Below are 21,899 nucleotides of genomic sequence, written 5' to 3'. Positions count from 1 at the left end.
AGTCTTACGGGATTGCACCCACCCAGCCACACTTGATTTATGCGGGGTTTGAGCCATAGTGGGTGTGCTGAAAGGTCCTCACCTTAACCACTAGGACAATTCCCTTTGGGCACCGTTATTTAAAGTGTTAAATAAAGCAAATTTTAATCAACTGCCTCCGCGGTAACTCAAGGCTCACAGGCACTGCGCCCGCCCACGTCCAGGCACCGTTGTTTAAAGTGTTAAATAAAGCAAATTTTAATCAGCGGTAACTCAAGGCTCACAGGCACTGCGCTCCCCCCTTCAGAGTTCGGACGTGGGTGCGAAAGGTCCAGAATCCTGCGCAGCAAAGGGCTATGGCGGATCGCATTGCTAAACCGGAGGGGCGAGTCCACAAACGTATCATCTCCGATCAGCAAAAGCGACTTGATATCGCCTTACAGAGACAAAGCCAAGGCCGCCGCGACCTTCAGTTCCATGCCCGTCAGCTCGTTTCCCTTGCTGTCCCTCTCACTTCCTCTTCTCTTTTCGAAGCACAGGATGCAGTTCGGGTTTATCAGAACCAAGAGCTTGAGGATTTTAAGGCAGATGCAGACTACACTCAGTTTGACGCTGAAGAGGAGAATGAAGTCAGTATGCTGCAAGCCACCAAGCTCAAGGGGATCAAAGCTCGTGAATGGTTCAAGCAACAGTACATGTTGCCTGAGTGGATGGTGGACGTGCCTAATCGTTTGAGAGAAGACTGGTATGGTACTTTGTGCTGCACTCTGGTTTTCACCGCTCTCACTCCTATTGTGCACATATTTTCTAATCTAAGTAGGCATGGATTTTGTCTCATGCTCATGTCAATTGTGCACTTAAAATGCCACAGCTACATCTCCCTACAGCCAAAACCTACCGTATTAATCTCAAGTTCCAACTTGTCAAAGAATTAGCGTATGATGGCTTGTCATAGTGGTCTGATGTGTGTGCATAGTTTGAACTGTGTGTTTGAGCCTCAAGGCTCGTTGTCGTAGGTATGCTGCCCACACGTACATAAGTGTGTACGCTTCACCACCGTACGATACAGATCGGGGGAGAGCAGAGATCATACGATGATGATGCGGCATGCTGACTTGGAAACCTGTGTACGCGGTGACCTATACGGGTCGTGATGTGGCAGCCTGTATGGTCTGGAGTTTGGTGATGTGGCAGAGTTTACTCAGTTACTGATGTGGCAATTTCTATGCAAGCTTTATCGGTTTGTGTTGATTATTTCCATTGCTTTTGGGACCCAGTTGTAGCTTTTGGGGCTATGTTTTATAAATAGTAGATTGCTTTTGATGCTTGTGGGCCCCTCAGCCCATAAAATAAAGGCCAAGGCACCAGTTGTAACTTAGATCGTATGAGTAGGCTCACAGGTTGATTGTACCCGTGATTGCTCACTAATACAAAAAGAAATACCGCAAGGAGCGCCCATTGAAGGGCTAGTGCTTTTGAAAGGGGAACTTTGCTCCCATGTTATTTCAAGTTTTGTCAGTTGTTTTCAGTTCAGTTTTGACATTACTGAAGTGATTCGTTGCTTGTTCAAGTGGTGAGTTTGTTTCAATTGTGTCACAGTAAAAATGGATTGTTCTCTTTTGGATAGTCCGATCCAAAACTGTAGCAACTTATAAACGACGACTAGTCTCCATTTGAAGCAAAGGCTTACCAAATATGCTCCAAATTTGGTTGGACACCATATTATGCTTTGCTTCATTATCCAATACTAAATAGACCTATGCATTGAATGCTAGCTCCATTTACGCATGCTATCACAAGGGCAATCCTTGTAGGAGGTACTGATGTGCGGCTAGAGGTTGTTGAGGCACCTGCAGCTTTATGGTATTTTTTGAATGAGGCCTTTGTTGAGTGTCTTCTAGGATGTCTTTGGAAGCTGAATACATTGGTTGTGAACCTGGTGGGTTTGGTGCCCTCATTGTGGATGTTTTGGAATCCTTTCTCAGTCACCAAGAAGAGTACGAGGAAGTTGAAGTGGAAGTAGAAGAGGAACTTGATGAAGGAGCTGAAGATGAGGGCGTAGAGACGCCAAGAGCTAGTTTTGGACGAGGGTACTGAAGATGAGGGTGCATAAACGCCAAGAGCTAGGCTTCCAAAGGGATTCTGTTATGTCTCAAACATTAGGCTCAAACATTAGGATGGGTGCTTGAGCTATATTTGGCCAAGGCCCTAGTGTGAACATGCCCGTATGGTTAGGAATCCTATAAATAGGACCCTAGGCTCACTTGCGAGCTATCTTGAATGATCACCATGCTTGGGACTGTCGGCCCTTGGCAACTCTATCTGCACACCTATATCGGTTTTGGCCTGGTGGTATGGGACACCAGGGCCTTGTGGTGAGGCTAGCTTGTTAGCTGTAGTCTCCTAGGCTCGGAGTGAGCCCGTATTGGCTCTATGGTTGGGAGGTAAGCCCGATGTCTGCTCTCTATGCTTGTTTATGCGTGAGTATGGCTCGTCATGGCATGTGTGTAGGATGGATCCGGGCAAGGGACTAACAATGGTATCATAGCTTCTTCTTGCTCATGCATACGATATGGCAACATGCAAAATCCATTAGAGGCTAGAGCTCATGAGGCTGTGATGGCCTAGCTTGATAGGCTCTCTACCCTCTTGCGTAGGGTGGTATGGGACGCTACTAGCAAGAGAGGGGAGCAAGGGGGATGGTGGGAGGCTATGGTAAGTTGTTTTTGTTCTTCTCTATTCGCACATAGATCTTGTGAGGAGGTTGATGCTAGTGTTTGCTACATGGATGCTCGGTGTGTGTATTTCTTTCATGGATGCCTTGGTGTCTTCTCATTTTAGTCTACCTGCGTTATTTGTTTGGGCCGCATGAGGATGCGCTTAGGTCGGGCCATATCTAGGACATAGTTGTCAAATGCAGCGGAATTGAAATTGTGAAGATCTAGGTTTTACACTTCCACAAATTTTTTACGACTTTTCCTTGCGTTAGTGATTGCTTTAGCATGAATGATGGTTCCTTTTATTTTCCCTGAAGAGAGGGAATGAGAGAGTGGTAGAGATGTGGAGAGAGAGAGAAAAGAAATGAAATGAAATGTTATATTAACGTCTTCAAAAGGCCAAAATGACATATGAGACCAAAATGTTACTAAATTGTGATCTGATACCATGTCTGTGTACAAAAAAACTATAACAAAAATACGACTACTACTAGAATCCATCCTCATCTGCACTCTGGATGTCGAGAGAGTATGGCTCGAATCCTCTGCTGTAGTCTCCGTCGATACTGTGCAGCCCCTCTCCTCAGTCGTGGCGGTCTGGATCTCCGTAGCTCCAGTGCTCGGTCGATGAGAGTGCCGGTAGTGGTCGAATGAGTGTGAGACCGAGCTCTGCAGTGATGGCTGCTCCTCTGGCTGTCCCATATCTAGTGAAAAGAAATCTGTAATCCGTCTCTGGGACTGTCGCTCTCTAGCTCTCCCCAGTAAAGTGTCTCTATCTGTGTAACTCAAGTAGATATAGCCCAAAAAGTGCCCAGCTAGAAGGGACGTGGATCCCATTGTTGTTATATGCTGATGATATTGTGTTGATCTCTGACTCACCAGAGGGTATGCAGCGACAGTTGGATGCATTACACAGTTTTGCAGAGGATAGTGGATTGTTTGTAAACCTTGGTAAAACCAAGGTTATGGTGTTTAACACCATACCACAGTGGATCAGGAGATCAGCACCGACTTTCACATATGGTCAGGAGATTGTAGAGTATACAGATGCATAAGATTGTAGAGTATACAGATGCATACACTTACCTCGGGGTTGAGGCTTCACTGGGCCGAGGTTTTCTTTGGGGAGAGCAGCAAAGACTAGACTAACTAGAGCTTATGCGGCCTTGGGAGGCTTGGAGGGGATGCATCAATCGAGCTCTCGGTACCATGTCAAATGCTTTGTGGAGAGAGAGAGAGAGAGAGAGAGAGAGAGAGAGAGAGAGAGAGACCTGATGGGGTTCCAACCAACCCTCTCAAGGGGCCTCCACACCGTCGCCAATCTGGTATTTGCTTTAGATTGCGTAAATGGAATGAACACACATGCAATACTTGATGTGCAGACTCTACTGACTCGAATGGGGAATGTCACCACGATAACTCTTCAAGATAAAGCACCTCCAGGGCTGATTTGATGCACCTTTGGATCCTTCTCGATTTGGGATTGTAGATGGCCACCAAGGGGCTCCCGATGTGAGAGAAATGAAGGGCTGATAACGCAGATCTCAATGATGCTAATGACGAACAACAATGGGAGCACTCGATGCAGCGAGGGAATGACCGAGAAGAGGCTCAATGGGCTACCGAAGTACCGGACTGCATCTAGGTGGCTGGTGCTTGCAAATCTCGCACGTCTCCTGTGAGGCAATGGGCTGAAAACTGAAAACGCTGGCTGATCTGCAGGGAACAAGCTGGTGCTAGGGCTGAAAGAGCAAATTGCTGGCTGATCTGCTGCTGAAAACGCCAAGGCTGATATGGAGCTGAAAAACTCTAGGGCTTGTCCGCTACTACAAAACGCTGAGGCTCTCCTCCAGCTAGCTCTTTCAAATTTGTGTGAAAACGTTGGCCTAGCTGCTACTTGTATATGACTTTTGGCCAGGTCATGAAACTTAGGTCAGGCCGGGGAAAATGTGCAAATGAGCGCACACGGGCGACAACTTAATGCTTAGTGAACCATTTGACGAACCGACTGGACCGACACGTTTCTCTAACCCAGACCTACATGCTTGTCATGCCAAATGCCCACCATAGTGTCATAACATCTGTCAAAACGCGTGTACAATCCTGTTATGCAAGAGGGTTCCAACATTGGAAAGATGGCTCTAGAAGTCGATGAAGCATGTCCACGTGGCGCATAGAGCCATGTGCACGTGACAATAGCAATGCTTCGTATGCATTCGGTGCGAGGCCGTGGACTTTCTGGAGCGTGTTTTATAGGTTCCTTCTAGATTCTAGAAGAGAGAAGAGAATTCTTTGTTGTTGCTAATATTTGTGCTACAATGTGTGGAGGAGTAGGGGTGCTTCATGACTATCTCACACCTTGTAAGCCCTCAATCGCTATCAAAAGGGTAGTGATTGCTCCAACAGCCCATACGGGTGAATATCCACAACAAGGGCCGCCTTATAGCACATCTCGAGATGCTCGCAGCTACAAAGATAATGCAACTCAAATGCAGCAGCGTGCAGGAGGGCAGAAACCCAAGGTGGGGCCAAAGGTTGTGGAGGCGGTATGTCAGAAAGGGGCACTTTCATGGTCGTTCCTAGGATTGACACGGCAACATAGACGCATGCACGACACGCATCATCTCTTGCATATACATACTAGGGTGGCAACAAACTTTGCGTACATCACATTTCGCTAGCTCAATGCACAAGGCAATTTGTTTAATTTTAAGTTGAAGGGTTTTTTCTTAGCTCACTTATAATAGCCCTTATTTTAAAGTTGCTGACCATTGCCCAATCCTCATTAAAACATGGCCCTCTATAGTATAGGGCCCTAGGGCCTAACCATAGGGCCATGCTCACTCTTTGTCGTTGGACATAGCTTAGATGCCCATACTGATGACTCACCTCCCAGCCATAGAACCAAGTTGGTCTCACCCTAGAGCGTGGGACCTTGCAACCATCGAGCTAGCCTCTACCACAAGGGTTGGTGTCTCATACCACCAAGCGTACTACAAACGGTGTGTGGGTAGAGCTGTGAAGGGCCTAGAGTTCAAGTGTGGTGATCACACAAGATGGCTCACTAATGAGCCAAGGGTGCGATTCATAGGATTCCTTAATTTCTCTAACCATAGGACGCTTGGCCGCACATAGCTACCACCAAGCCTACACGAGACGGGGCGTGGGTAGAGTTTCCAAGGGCCTAGAGTCGAAGTGTGGTGATCACACAAGATGGCGCACTAATGAGCCCAGGTCCTATTTAAAGGATTCCTTAACTACCCTAACTATAGGACACTTGATCGGACATAGCTCAGGCACCCCTTGTGATGTTTGGGGACGTAACACTTCCCCCCTTTATTTTAATTGTTGCCCTCAACAATATCCTTGGTTGTGAAACTGGGGAAATGGCTCTGCAACGACCTTATTGATTCCCAAGTAGCATGCGACCGAGGTCAATACTTCCTCGTGATCAAAATACTTGGGGTAAGAAGCCTTTCGAGGCCGTTTGACCCTTTGATCAAGAACCAATTCCGGATCAAGTCGAATATAACGAGTGGTAAACTCGAGACTTCCTCCAAAGGGATAACCTGTTCACCCTGTTACAGGCTTGGACAATCCAAGCAAGAAATCAATAGCAACACACGAACAAAAATTGCAAAATGACTGAACTTGACTACCATGGTGGAGTTTGCCTACAACAACACACGGGGAAGGCACCATTTGAAGTATTCGAGGGTGCAAGGAAGGTTCCTCAATTTCTAAGCACCAAAGCCAAGATTTTTTTGAAGCAGATTTTAAAAAAGTCTAGAAGGCATGGAAGGCCATCGAGCAGTTCAGAGGAGGAGAGCTCGTCCTCTTTTGACAGTGACCAAATCAACAAGAAAACCAAGGAGTTCAAGCAAGGGAGTCAGGCCTTCAGGATTGAGACACTTTCAGGCTACCGGGATACTCATCCAGCCCTTGAGTTTGTACAACAGTTTGACATCGCCTTCTCTGGAGGACGGTTCACAGAACTCTCCAGGGTGCGAAAGGCAACATCTTACTTGAAAGTAACTGCACAGACATGGTGGTCTACTCTACTGTTACGTAGAGAAGCACTTGCAATGTGATTAAAATAAAAACAATTTTCACATTAACTTGGATATCAGATGAATATGCAAGAGATGTCATCACGGCTTGACATCACTTGAAAATGACTGAGAAAGATACATTGGATGACTATTGCCAGAGGTTTTGGGATAAGTGTCTTCGTTTCGAAATTACTTTGAAAGACCAAATTGAGCTGTTTTGCTGTGGTTTGCTAAAAGAGATACGAGACTAGTATCTAAAGCAGAAGTCTGACTCTATTCAGAGACTTATGCAACATGCTAAGGAACGATTTGGAACGCATGCCGGCTCATTGACTTATCCTATGGTCAGATTAGTATCCACCTCAACAGGGCAAGCGGCTACAAGTGAAAAGAATGGATAAGGGGAACCGGATGACAACTCGTCGCAGGATTCTGGAGAATCAGATGGTAGCACATCCGAAGGCTTCGACGAACTAAGGGAACTAGATGCAAGTTCATTAGAGGATTGCGGAGAAAGGGGATCAAATGATAGTGCGTCTTGGGGTTCAGATGATTGAGACTGACATGTCAATGGACAGGGGAAGCTAGCGAAGCTACCCACAGGCGGGCACAAGGGAAGAAAGGAAAAAGGGAATCAGCTGGTAGATCAGCGAATTCCCCAGACCCATGATAAGATTTTTGAAGCGGATCAGTATGATCTAGATCTGGATATTGCTTTTGCCAAGGTGTACGAGGCTCTTGAGAAGTCTCAAGCATGGCATAAGAAGGCAGCCGACAAGATTCAACGCGACTTGCAGTTGAAGGAAGAAGATCGGGTGCTCTTATTGTTTGAGAATGCACGCCTAAGAAAACGAAAGGGAAAGGAGCGGCTTTTTCCAAAGCTAAGAATGCGGGACTATGGCCCTTTCCAAATTCAAGAGAAGATAAATGATGTATCCTTCAGACTGAAGTTGCCAGATACTTGGAAGATTCACAATGCTTCTCATGTGACTATTGAAACCTTTCAAGGGTGAGGTGCTAGTCGACAGATAGCCTGAGGAGCAAACCTAAAGCAGAAGAGAGCGAGGAGATACTCGTTCTAGAAGAGATACTACCTCGCGAGGAAAGGGAAGCAAAAAGGTAAGTGAACGGCGGTTCTTACTTAGTCAAGAACTCTCCGGCATTTGATCCGAAGTGGATGGAGGAGGACCTAATGTCATCTAGAAACTTCTAGAAGCTTCCCATATGGGCTAGATTCTTGTGTCGTGACACCTAACAGATACTCGATTTGAAACTTCACCTTGAGATTTCGGTCTAGCTTTGACTATTCCAAGAGATCGGAGATCAGCAAGGTTGAATCTCGTGTAGACAGGACCGCACAAGAGGGGTCTCATTCAGCTCCTTTGCCACAGATTACCCAGATGGAATAAAGTCACTGATTTTCCTTTGGACTTCAAGGATACTGATGTGTTGCCAATATTCTGTTGGATGACTTTATGCTTTGACATGGCGATTCCCGGAAATGAATCTGATTTTATGTGTGCTCATTCATGTGATTGTGTTTGAGCGCAGGTCTGAAAGACGAAATGAGTGCAAATTTCGGTCTTGAGATTCTATGGACATGATCGCAATAAGAATTAGTTAATTTGACATCAGAGAGGTCCGGTGTGGATCTAGATGTGATTGCTAAACACGTTACCGGGAATCATGGTCCTAGGTTTGGATGGATTTGTTGTGATATGATTTGAATGTGATGTGAATGTTCAGTGACTGTCGTCTTTGTGCAAGTACTGGATTGTGTCGTCTAGTGCGTCGGTACTAAGAGTCAGTGTCTTCTGAACTAGTTTATAGCTTATGTTTGATTTTGTAGGAGGTGAGGGCGATTACAATTCTTTCAAGAGGGGGGTATGTCACATAGCGATGACGTGGCATGACCACCCGGAACAAAAACCTAGCAGATAAAAATGATCTTCTAAGCTCTTCCAACTTATGGGTCCCGTCCGATGGGGCCTAGGAGACAAAAATAAGAAATTTTTTAAAAAATCCCCGAGCTTTGCCTACTGACGTGGCTGGCTGCACGGACACCCACAAAACACGTTGGCTGATGTGGCACTGTAAGGAATTCCGTGATTTGCGCTGGCAGCTTTTGGCGCCAGTTTTTGACCCAGATGCTTTTGGAACTTAAAGATTTTGAACTGATTGCTTTTGGAACCCCTTGTACGGTTAAAAAGAGCACTTGGGGCCTCACTTTGCAGAGCATATGGACGCAGAGTTTGAGAGCAGAGGTTGCGAGGATTAGTGGTGCTAATCCTATAATTAAGACTTAAGACTTCATACTTAAGATCAAACTGAGACTCAAGAGGCTGAATGTGTGTTTGATTGATTGAATGATTGCTTCAAAACTAAGTACAATAGGCACCTTATATAGGAGACGAAGAGACACAAATGAAAAGACACGTCTCATGGTGAAGAGACACGACTTTAGACGTAAAGACACATCCTTTCGGCGAAGAGCTGCAACCATTGAACAAAGAGTCGCAACCGTAGAGCAAAGGGGTGTGACCAGTCGTCGAAGGAGTGGCTTTTGGCGAAGAGGCATGTCTCTTGAGCAAAGGGTCGTGACCATCCAAGCGTAGGGGTTCTCCTTGGCATGGCACTTTGCGTATTTGCAACTAGGAGTAGATGTAATACTGCAACATAGTCACAATCGTGACATTCCCTCCCATTTAAAATGAGAGCCCGTGTCAAAGAAATGACTTTTGATGTTGATAGAACTCTGGAAAAGCATAAATTTGAATCTCCAAAAATCTTCAATCATTGAGTTATCTGAAACCTTTGTCTTGAACCTTTGCTTCTTGTGAAACCTTTTTGCTTTGATTGCTAAATCCCATGTCATTGCCATAGAAACAGGGACCCGAGGACGTGGCCCTTTTTGGTAGGGACGGATGGGGGGACGCTGGACGAGACGGGGGGACGTGACACAGAGGGGTCCCTCACATGGGACGCAGAGAGAACGCGTCCTGGGACGCGGGTCCCTGGTGACATGTAGGGGGGACACGAGCAAGGGACCCCACACCTTTTTTCTAGGGCTTTCAGAGTCTTGAGCTATATGTCAATGTTGCCCACTAGACTCTACTAATCCACTCTTCACTTGTACATCATTAATTTCTTCCCTCTGAGTATGATGATTGATCATCACATCAACATGTGCGGCGCATGCTCGCCACATTCTTACCGCATGTCATATTTTGGTATTTATGAGTGCAAAACCCACTTTTTCTTTGCAATCTTGTGCTCTTAGTGTTGTCTAGTACAGAACAAGGTTTTTTTAATACACGTCCTTGCCCCGTCCCCCGTCCCCTACTTTGCCACATCCCCGTCCCCGGGACCCATCATGTCCCTGAGACTCGTCTCCGTCCCATGTGACTATGGTCATTGCTTTATTCAAAGACTTTTTAGAGGAATCTGGCATAATTAGGTTGACTGCAACAAAGGATTGATCTTCAAAGTCCTTCATGCGATGTAAGATTTCTGGTTTAAGATCTTCCGATAACTGCGAAAGGTGAAGAGGAAATCTTTTCAATGCATTCTTGGAAAGGGGTAACTTCATCTTTACGAATCATTGGAGAGAATTTTGGATTGAGACTGCAATCATCTTCCAATAATGAATTCCAAAATTCTTTATAATCGTCTTGAGAAACTGCCACTTCATGACTTGCAATTGGCATATCATCATTCAATAAAGAATCAAAGAAAGCATAGTTGTCTTCAGACTCGGAATCTGCAACCATATCCTTATCTTTGTTTGGTAAGGAAGTATCACCTGGAAAAACTTCTTTATCAATAATAATTTCTGCATCTGCATCGGAGATCATATTGGCTTCATAATCCACTGTATCATGTCGTTTGACTTGTACACGTGAGGCTTGAATCACTCGTTCCGCATGATAAGGCCCGTGTAAAATCAGTTCACGTCCATCATATTGGAATAACCAATGCTGACCAATAATCATGTCGTAAAAAGATAGAGGCATGACTTCGAAATCGAGTTGATCTGCATAATTTTGAATATCGAAGTGCAATTGTCGAACTATCTCATCACAAGTTAAAATTGATCCATCTGCTAATTCCACATCATATAAGTGAGATGTCTTCTGAGTTGGTAAGCCAAGCTGTTTAACTATTTGAGTACCGACGAAATTATTCGAGCATCCGCTGTCCACCAAAATGTTGATGGAGTGACCATTGAGAGTTCCAAGAAGGCTCAAAACTTGCTTTGAGAGGCTCCAAAATTGAAGATGGCACTGAGCATGCTTCATAAGAATAGTCGTATCCTCTGAGACACGAATTGTATTGATCACAGATTTTCCTTTATCCTTAGCAGAATCTGGTAGTTCAGAATTCGATGATGTTTCCGCGTTGGAATTTCTTTTCAAATTAGAGGGATTTGGTCTCTTTGGACATTGATACCATCTATGGTCACCATCGCAAATTGTACATAATCCTTCCTTCTTTGAAGTCGAAGAAGCATTTGACGAAGAGCCTTGCTGAGTATTGGAACACCAATCTTGAGAAATATCACGTCCTTTACCACGATCAAGTGGAGGAACATTTGAAGATGATCTGTTTTGAGATTGTCTATCTTGAGAATAAAACCTTGAAGTTGAATAAGGTTGTGTTGCTTGCTGTCTGAACTTAGATTGTTGCTGTTGACTTTGACTATAGCTTTCTCTGAGATCACGCTGTGAAAAGCCAACGCTATTTGAAGATGTGTCACCCAGGGAGAAAATTTTGTGTAGGGCGTCGATTATCGCCAAGACGCTCCACATATTCTCTTGCAACATCCAAGGTGGTAGGGTTGTATTTGTGCACATCGTCCTTCAGGTTGGGTTCGAGTTCGTCGATAAAGCTGTGAAGTTTATCAGAGGGACTAAGGATCTCTATCTCCAGAGTTAGCTTTTGGAACTCTGTGATGTATGTGGCCAAGGAACTTGTATGGCTCAGGCGGCGAAGAGAGGACCGGGCATGAAAATCCACATTGGCAGGCTCGAACGCTTTGCGAATAGCACGCCGGAATTTATCCCAAGAAGGTATGCGTTTACCATCAGCAACCCGTCGTTGCCACCAAAGAAATGCTGTGTCTTTGAGCAGAGAACTAGCAAGTGCAACTTTTTTACTCTCGACTTAGTCCGTGTTTGATAAGTAAACCTCCATTTTGAATAGCCATTGGTCTAGCGCGTGCTTGTCCCAACGACCATTATACAGCTCAGACAGTTTAACATCCAGTTTCTTCTTCTGTGCAACATAAATTTTTTTGTAAAGCAATTGAAGTTCATGATTGTCTACCTTATCAGTTAGATTTGGTTCGTTCGGTTCGTCCATTAAAGCTTCAGAGGAAGGTGTTAAATCAGCATGTGTAGTCCGAGAAGTTGTAGGATGATTCCGAGAAGTGTTTTGCGTTTGCATCTGATCCAAACGAGTGTGTAGTGATGCGAAGCTTGCGGAAAGTGTGGCCATCTGCTCTTTGATAAGAGTAAGGGTATCGTCAGATTTTTCACCTCCGCCTTGAGAATTCGGCATGGCTACACCTCAAAGGGAATAACGAACATGTGCAGATTGTGGGTCGAGAACAGGTTTTGTTACGGGTGCTCCGAGAGTGAAAAATCCTTCTGGAATAAGTTTGCGCTTTGGAGTTGGGGAATCATTATGTCTGGCTCTGACAAATTGGGAATTATGACCACTTCAGGTGCAAGAAGTTTTTATGGGAGAACAATGTTCAGAATCCCTTCTACATATGAGAGAAATGGGACCGGAATATGGAAGTCGTCGCCGGCTATGATGGGAAAAAGTCTCGCGCGCGTAGAGTGCACACAAGGCCAGCTCGGGAGAGTGGAAGAGAGGGTGACGCCCACTGTAATCGAATGCTTGAGTTCATTTTGAACTGGTGGGGTTTTTTTTTTTTGTAAAGTTATTATATTTGGGGGTTTTAATTGATCAAGTGAGTGAGTTCACATGGGTTTTAAAAAATTGGGGCAGTCCAGCCAAGTGTGGCCGGTCACTAGGCATAAAAGCTTTGGGATGGTTAATTAAATTCAGCATTGTTGCTGCTTAGCGTAAAAGAAAAACTCTAGCGAAGAGAAAATTTGACGAAGGGTCAACCATGCGATTTCAGCCCAGTGTTGCAGCGTTCAACTAATGAAAGGAGCCAACGCGCGAAGAGGCATCAAGAAGGGATGCACACACTGAAAGGCACGCCGCTGGGAACGGGTGCGAGCACGGGAGCGATGATGGGAAAGGGTGCGAGTACGGAAGCAAGCCGGCAGCGAAAAGGCACATAACGAATCACCAACATTACCTATTCACTAGTACGTCTGCACACACACATCCGTCTGCTATCTATTGCAGTAAGAGGAGAATAAAACTAAATGTGAGTTAACTTATACTTGCATGCTCGCGGATGCCACCGTTCTTCTGCTGCCATACAACTCCAGGAAGGGGGTAGAGTGTAGCGGCGAGGGTGAGAGGCTCACAACCTTCGGGTCTTGAGAAAAAAATTTGCTTTGATACCACTGTGAGGATTAGTGGTGCTAATCTTATAATTAAGACTTAAGACTTTATACTTAAGATCAAACTAAGACTCAAGAGATTGAATGTGTGTTTGATTGATGGATGATTGCTTCAAAACTGAGTACAATAGGCTCCTTATATAGGAGACGAAGAGACACAAATGAAAAGACACGTCTTATGGTGAAGAGACGTGACTTTAGACGTAAAGACATCCGTTCGGGGAACAGCTGCAACCATTGGACGAAGAGTTGCAACCATAGAGCAAAGGGGTGACCAATCGTCAAAGGAGTGTGGCTTTTGGCGAAGAGGCATGTCTCTTGAGCGAAGGGTCGTGACCATCCAAGTGTAGGGGTTCTCCTTGGCATGGCACTTTGCGTATTTGCAACTAGGAGTAGATGTAATACTGCAACATCGTGACAGAGGTCCCTTGGGAGTTGTACTTTGCAATGATCAATGATAAAGAAATACCAAGAGGGGCGCTAGACTTTGGGGCCAACACCTTTGGGCACGGAACTACGCCTGGCCGTGTCTACTCTCTCCCTCTCTCTCTCTTTCTATTAACGTTCTGTGATTTTGAAGTTTCTGTTTGTGTGTTGCTATTGATTTCTCGCTTGGAGTGTCCAAGCCTGTTACAGCAGATGCTGGTTGTGCGACTTGTGAGTCGGTTGGCTTGAGGAGATTCATGTTAGAGCTGGATTTACTTTCAACGGACAACATTTTACTTCTCGGACATCTTTTGGAAGAGGCAGTTAGATTGTATTTACTGCAGGATTGGTTGGCTTGAGGAATTCATGGTAGAGCTGGATTTACTTTTAACGGACAGCTTTTTACTTCTTGGACGTCTTTTGGGGGTAGCAGCTGGATTGTATTTACTGTAGGATACTTTTCCGCTGCGGAGTTTGTAGCAAATATCCTTGTCCACGAAACCCTCTCTGTACAGTGGTAGATTGCTCACTCCAGCTTTGGCCCGACTTCATTTCCAGGAGCTGAGAAGGGGTGTCAAGAGTTCAGGCATCTCTCTTGGTTCGTCTAGTCGGTCCCAGTTTCTCCCAGGGATAGGTGCTAGGGAGTGAGGGCTGTTTTGTGGCTGTGCGCAGCGAGTGTGAGGTAGGTTTCTCATGTCAGGCTGTGTCTAGCCATGTTTAGCCTTGGGTTTTGGCTTTGGCCATTAGGCTCCTGCAGGGTGGGAGTATTTTTCCATCCTTGCTGGTATTTTTCCCGTTGCTTATTGGGCCTCGAAAAATTTTCCTTCCCTATTTTCCCTCCTCTTTGTCGTGGGGGACTGCTACAGATCTGGCCAACCAGCCTTAGTGGCAGAATATATGCAGGGGAGAGGGGTTACCAGAGCCATTGCAATGCACAGTGCTCTTGGGAGCAGGGCGCCCCTAGTGGGCAGCCCTAGGATTGTAGATGGGCGGTGATCAGGGCTTTCAGCCCAGCTTTTTCTCTTTAGCCCGATGCTTTTCCTTTCCCAGCGTTTTGGGCAGCACTCAGCCCCAACATTCTTGGTGGGCAGCAGGCTTAGTGCATGGAGTTCCTACAGTGCAGTACCACCTTAGGGAAGCCTTTCATAGCCCATGTGACCATGCAGTGGTTGGTTTCCTCATCCGAGATCTAGATCCACATTTAGATCTAGCCAGGAGGAGATGCACCAGATCTATGCTCTCAGAGCATGTTGGATGTGATGCACATGAGAAGATCGTGTCAACGGTCTTGTGTGGAGGAGGAGTTGGCAGTGTAGTAGCAATTGCAGTTGTGTGTACCTTGGGTCTATCCATTGGGGAGCCTTTCCCAGATCTCTCTCTCTCTCTCTCTCTCTCTCTCTCTCTCTCTCTCTCTCTCTCTCTCTCTCTCTTTGCTCAACTACACGCTGTTTAGCCCTATTTTTCTGGAAAGTGACTCTTGCAACAGCAATGTGCATAATGCATCAAACTTGACAACTTGTGGATTTCCTTCGGTGATAAGTCTCCAAGTACTAGCAAAAGTCTGGTAAGAATCTGGCAAAGCATCAAGAGCAGTCTGCACAAGGGAATTGTGAGAAATGACTTCGCCTGCAGAAATAAGTTGCTCATTTATATCCTTGACACCAGCAAGGAAAATGTCGATCTCATCTTCCTCATGCATAATCTTTGTATCCTTGACCGCAGCAAGGAAAGTGTCGATCTCATCTTATTCATGCATAATCTTTGACTCCAGCTCTTTACGCAGCAATGCAATTTTAACCTCATTGTGACTTGCATAAAGACTAGCTAGAATATCCCAAGCTTGTTTTGCAGATTTTACTGAACGTATGTGAGGAGTAATAGTGCGCTTCAAAGACAACGCAATCAATGCATGAGCCTACGCATCTCTTACATCCCAACGAGCTTGCTTAGCCGTAGGCAAAACAACTCTCGCAGCAGCAACCCTGCCACCAAAACCTGCAACATTCTCAACATCACCTACATCCTCAGAACCAGGACGTACATCAATGCCCTGCACAATATTCCATACGCCCTTTGACACAAGGACATGTTGCATCATGTAAGCCCACTAGGGTAATTGTAATTTGTGCCCATCCTATCTATCCTCAGCAACAAACATCTTGAACACATTTGTGTTGTTGTCAACCATGGCGAATCCCTGCACCTGATGTGAAAATTGCTCAAAAAGAGGAGAAACGAAGCGGGACCAACACGTGCTATATAGCACAACCCGTAGAAGACTATAAGGGACTTGTTATACAGAAAACGACACTGACAAAAATTATGCACAAAATTACGAAATTGCCTACGTTGTACTACTTATAGTGGAAATGGAGGCCAAAATGAGCCTGAATCGAAAATCTGGGCACACTAAGCTCTACGAGCTTGCCCGAAGTATTTGTCGACCTGCTGACGCTCACCAAAGCTCACTGAAATCTGTGGAAGTCTGCAGGCATGTGCGGCGACTAAGCCCGGGAGGATGCAATCTGCTCTGATACCAATTGTTGGAATTAGGGTTGCAGGGAAACACAACAACTTGGAGAAGACGAAGGAAGCTCAAGGCACAAAACAGAGTGTATTAGTTAGTGTGCAATGGAAAGATAAGATAGCCCTAGAGTGATGGGCGTACATACAATGCACGGAGGAAAAAACCTCCTAGTGAGGGAAAAAATGCCCCGGCCGTCCTAAGTGTGTTCACACACATCACTTCCACATGGATATGGTAACACCTACTTCATCTTTTGACATACCATGCAGGACCATACAAACACATCCACGTATGACATGAGCTGAGCCCAATAGAAATAGGACTCTACTCGTCTTGATGCCTAATGCAAGGTGGATTTTGATACTCATTCAACACTTCATGCCACAAAGCTAGTGTCACATGTAATTTTGTTATGCATATTAAATAAGTATCATTGAGAGTGTAACTTTATATTTTTTCTTGATTCTGTAGTCGATCGAAGCTAGTGTCAAAATCTTGATTCGAAACATACTTCTCTCGTTGACTTGGCATTGCTATTTGAAAAGAAAAAAAGCTTTGGCAAGAGCATGTGTTTGAGGTTAAACGCCTTGATTGATTTTTGCATAGACCTAAAAAACAAGAAATAGAAACTGAGTTAGATAAACACTTCTTTATGGTGTGATTGTGTTTGAGGTGAAACTTCTTGACCTAGAAAAAGGGTCAAGTAGTTTTTGTGTGAAAAGAAAAAAGATTTGGCAATGTGTGTGCTTGAGATGAAACTTCTTGACCTGTTTTTGCCTAGACCTAAACAACAAGAAATAGAAACTGAGTTAGATAAACACATGCATCATGGATGCAGATTCAAAGAATTTTCAGCAAAAAAGACCCCTATATATATATATATATATATCTATATATATATATATATATATATAGAGAGAGAGAGAGAGAGAGAGAGAGAGAGAGAGAGAGAGAGAGAGTTAGTTACGCCCCTAGAAATCAGGATGGGTGCCAGAGCTATGTCCAGTCAAGTGTGGACATGGCCACCTCTTAGGTGAGTCCTATAAATAGGAGAGGTCTCATGTGCAAGACATCTTATGCGATCACCTCACTTGGACTCTAGGCCCCGCGACAACTCTACCCGCACACCCGTATCGTTGTGGGCTTGGTGGTAATGGTCACAAGTGTGACAATAGTTCACCACTCTGCTGCTTCACATAGGTCTAGGGCACTTCCTTGTACGGCTAGTGTCTTCGGACTAGCCCCCCATAGTCTAGGTTGTACCTTGTCCGGCCGCCCGAGTTTGGGGCCGGCCTTCCATTGTATGGGCACCCACTCATATTTCCATACTGGGTTGTGGGGCATCATCCATATTGCTCGACCTCCCTTGGGCACTCATATATATGGGGCCAGGGGGTACCCACTTCTCAGATAGCATCTGGCATTTGTACAGGTTTCATGCTATGGTAGTTAGGGGGGCTGATTGCCCCCTCTTCCCCACACCAATTTTTTTTTTTTTCTCTCTCTCTCTCTCTCTCTCTCTCTCTCTCTCACGCTTCTGCACACGCGCACTCACATGGTATTAGTCGCCATTATTGGGGAGCACCTTCACCTAGCATTGGAGCCCTAGGAAGCCAACGATCACTCTTCCCCACCCTTCCATTGCGAAGAAACTGCACACAAGGCCAATTCAGCCTTCTTGCGGTTTTTGGGGAGGACTGCTGCTGCGCTTTTTTGGAGAGCTCTTGCGTCTCCTCTTCCTAGGCCCATCGTTTGCAGGTCCTTGTGGAGAGGCTCATTGCCTGCACCATTGCAGGGTTCCCTCTTCACCCTCTACCTGCTTTCTCATTGCCTTCGACATCGGTTGGGGCATTTACCTCCTCTGGAGCAGTCAATCTACTTGCTGCGTTTTCAGGTTTGCCGCGTTTTCCTGCAGAATATGAGGTGAGGATATCGATCTTGTCTTTTCCCGGTATCCCTCTGTCACGAGGACGTGGCAATTTCTAATTACTGTCACGAGGACGTGGCAACTGTTAACCTTAGTTGTTGGTTTCTTTCCAAGGATTTTTATTTAATTTTTGGGACCCTCTTTTTGAAGTTGCAAATGGTTGGACATTGTGTGGCCAGTGTGAAACGGCTGATGGTTGAGAGTTTCACCCGCAGATGGGAAGGCCTTGTCGCCACGAGCTGGTCGGGCCGACAAGAATTGGAATACGAGCAATAAAAGGGTGTCTAGGCTCAGTTCAAAGTCATTTAGGCCCCCTCGCTACATTTATAAGTCTGTGGGTACTAGGAAAATTAACTCAAAGAGGCATAGTGGACACTTGGTGGCACCAGAGTTTGTAGAAAGTCAAATATTGCCACCTTAGCTGGGAATTGGCGCAAAAAGCCATTTGGGGCTGCCTCTCTCTCTATCTCACTGTGACTTACAGTGTGTGTGTGTGAGTAGTTGGTGCAGGTGTTGAAGCTTTAATGGAAAGCTTGTCTTCTCCCTTGCACTATGTAGCGCGATGATTCTGCTCTCGTGCACCTCTCTCCCCTTTTGAATACAGAAACCCGCTCGAGGGCTTTTTATCTGTTTGTACAGTTGCGTGGGTTCATGTGTGATTGCCGAGGTGAGAGCCTCTTGCACAGGTACTAGATTAGCTAGTTGCTACTCCCCCGTAGGTACAGGTGAATCCAGAGAGATTTCACACAAGAAATCTCGTCCGAATCAAAGGGCAAGTAGCCCTACAGGTGCGGGAGCTTGAGGATTTGCTACAGATGCGACCGGCTCGCAAAACGAAGCCCAAAACAGTGAAATACAGTCTGCTGTGTATTTTTGCAGGTTTAGGGTTCGGCCCTAAACGGTCCCTAATACCTGGAAGAGGTCTCAGGACGCGAGGGGACCGTTGTGCGGGTGATCTGGCGCATTTTCAGGGCAGAAAACAGAGAATTAAGCGTACTGCAGATTCTCGCTAGGTTTTGCAAGTGTCCGTATGCGTCGGGAAGGTCACTTTTTTGCGTGGGGATATTGTCTGTGAGGCGTCCTAGTATAGTTATGCTGTTGAAATCAGGCCAGAACAGGTCATTTTCAGCCCGGATTATGCGGAACAGCTCGTAGGAAATCACAGGTTTTATTCCCTCTTTGAATACGATAAAGAAATACCGAAAGGGGCACCAGTCTTTGGGGCCAACAGGTGTCGGCGTTTGCTTGGTAGCGCTCTAGCTTTCAAGCCGTGTGTGTTTGAAGTGTCAATTCCCGTTATAGTTTTTTAGTTGCAAAATTTCGGCGGAAAGCCTAAGTCTACCGCGCTACGGGCCTGTTTCATGGTTCCGTTGCTGGGACAGAATCACTTTTTTCTCAAGAAGTGAGCCTTGGTTGGTTTGCGGCGAAGAGACAGAGTACAGGAACGTGGGATTACACTATGGCCGACAAAGGGAAAGGAATCATGGAAGAGGGTTCCTCTTCATAGGACTAGCAGACAATTCCTACAGTGCTAGAGGTTGGCGAGAGTTCACGGTCACGTCTGCCTGTACCTCTTGTTGATGTGAATGCTCCACCAGTACAGGGCTTTATGACTGGGCAACTTGAAGATGATGCGTTCAGGACTTAGTTGGTTGCGGCTGTGAATGTGTTTTCTCAATTGGTGCAAAGCCCAAGCTCTATGGAGTTTTTGCAAGCGCCACCAGTGCCACAGCAGACAAGGCAACTCACACAGCCAGTAGAGCCCGATGAGGCTCAAGCCCAGGTACTTCATGCGTCTTAGCAGGACTCGCACGTTGCGGAGCCAGGGGCTCCAAGACAGGTTCCTTTCGTCCATGAACTGGTGGTTAAGACGTCAATTCCACAGGTTTTGTCAGTTTTGCCGCCACCTTTCAGAGTCCACAAGTTGCATTAAACAGGGAGGGAATCACTTTCCAAGCAATGCATCAGGTTTTTCCACCACCCACGGTACATCCTGGGTATTTTGGGGGTGGATCTGTGTTCCAAAGTATGGCTGGTTATGCGCCTGGGAACCAGTAGTATATGCCAGGAATAGTGTTTGGGGGTATGCAAGGCATGATGCCAAACCCCATGTATGGTAATATCGGCATGTAGCAAGGCTTTCAGAGCAATTAGGGCCGGTTTGGGGTGCCACAGGGCAATTTTGGCATGGCTGGTTTTTCTGGACAGCAGCTAGATGGCACTTATGACGCAGAATGTCAATGGTCAAGGAATGTCGATGATCCCTACTACAGTGCCCATGTTGCAGACAATTCCTTAATGACAATTTGGGGGGCACTGGAAAAGCCGAAAGCTTACAAAGAAGGCGGTGCAGCTGTAAAGTTTAGCACTTACAACGGCTATGAGGATAAGGCAAAGGTTCTTACTTTCCTCCGGCAGTTTCATACAGCTTATGCAGGAGGGAATTTTACAGAGGTCTCTAAGGTTAGGAAAGCTGTCACTTTCTTGAAGACAACGCGCTTACATGGTGGACGACATTGTTGATGCAAGGATAGGCACCCGCCACATGGGTATACTTTAAGCAAATGTTTCCATCTGTGTGGATGTCAAATGAATTCGAAGCGAATGATTGGCACCAACTCACTGCGGCTACTTGCAAGAGCCTACAGGAGTACAATCGGGGGTTTTGTAAAGTGTTGCTCTTTGTAACCTCCTACAAGTTTGTGCCACTGACAACAAAGAAGTATTTTTGTGGGTTGCCTAAAGGGTTTCGAGATTAATATACAAAGAACAGAGTGGCTACCCTCACTCAGCTTATGGAAGTTGCCAACATTGGTCTTGCCTTGTTGAAGGGAGAGGACAGTGGGTTTCCGAGCAACGTGAAAGGGAGGCAGCAAAAGGAAAATTCAGCAAAGAAGCCCTTTGTGAAAACGGCTCTTGAAGCGTCACAGGGGTTAGAAAAGATCAACAAGGATAAGGACTCAGTCGGAACTTTTGGAGCGCAGGAAGCCTTTTGTGCGTAAGTCGCTCGAGGAAAAGGTCTTGATGGTTGAGAATAAATGCTTTATATGCGAGCAGCCTGGTCACTTTGCTACAAATTGTCCACAAAGAAAAAGACCAGCTGACTCAGATGATAAAGAGGACAAGAAAAGAAAGAAGCCCAAACCTACGACAAGTTTACTTCCAGACATGGTGGGTGACAGGCCAAACACGGATGCCAGCGAGTTATGCAGAGCATGGGGTAAAGTTAGAGATCAGACGACACTTATTTTCTTTGATCCAGGTGCCAACGCGAACTTTATCTCACCAGAGTTAGCTATGACGCTTGGCATCAGAGGTGAAGAGGTGGGGTACACGTTAGAGGCAAGGTTGGCATGTCGTGGCCGCTCAGAGTGTGCTACTCCCATCATTGGAAAGCTGCGTTTGCATATTGAGTCGTATGTGGACAGAGAAGAGTTTTTTACATAGTTACTGGGGAATGCCACCCCATGGGCAGGGAATGCCGGAACGGCGTTCGAACTTCGGGGGGGGGGGGGGGGGGGGGGGGGCGGGGTACATGGTCCGGAACGGCTGGGAATGGGCAGATTTTTAGATTTTGGTGATTTGTCTTGTGAGCCTTCCCCTTGTTAAATGTCCCTTCTGCCACCCCTTATCTTCACAATGCACACAAGCTTTCAAGGGCCAACGCTAAAGCTCTACCCTCTCGAGTCTCGACTCTCAAGCTGTAGCCTCTTTCAAGCTTTCAAG

General features: G+C 45.9%; 1 protein-coding gene across 4 annotated transcripts in view; it reads left to right on the top strand.

Moving 5' to 3' along the window:
* The first annotated feature begins 225 nt into the window (after positions 1 to 225).
* Positions 226 to 21,899, top strand: part of LOC147459811 (uncharacterized) — a 41,876-nt gene continuing 20,202 nt past the window's right edge. The window contains exons 1-2 of one of the 4 annotated variants that reach the window (XM_086511015.1): positions 586 to 724; positions 982 to 1,219. In XM_086511015.1, the coding sequence (XP_086367141.1) occupies positions 1,205 to 1,219 (15 nt within the window). In that variant the 5' untranslated portion in view covers positions 586 to 724; positions 982 to 1,204. Of the gene's footprint in view, positions 725 to 981; positions 1,220 to 21,899 lie in introns of all 4 variants that reach the window. The other 3 variants (XM_086511016.1, XM_086511014.1, XM_086511013.1) reach the window with 3 other exon arrangements.

This window comes from Adiantum capillus-veneris, chromosome 4 (assembly GCF_014529385.1).
Source record: "Adiantum capillus-veneris isolate H3 chromosome 4, ASM1452938v2, whole genome shotgun sequence".
Lineage (NCBI taxonomy): Eukaryota > Viridiplantae > Streptophyta > Polypodiopsida > Polypodiales > Pteridaceae > Adiantum > Adiantum capillus-veneris.
Note: the sequence above shows the minus strand (reverse complement) of the source record. Positions and strands in the feature narration are given on the sequence as shown.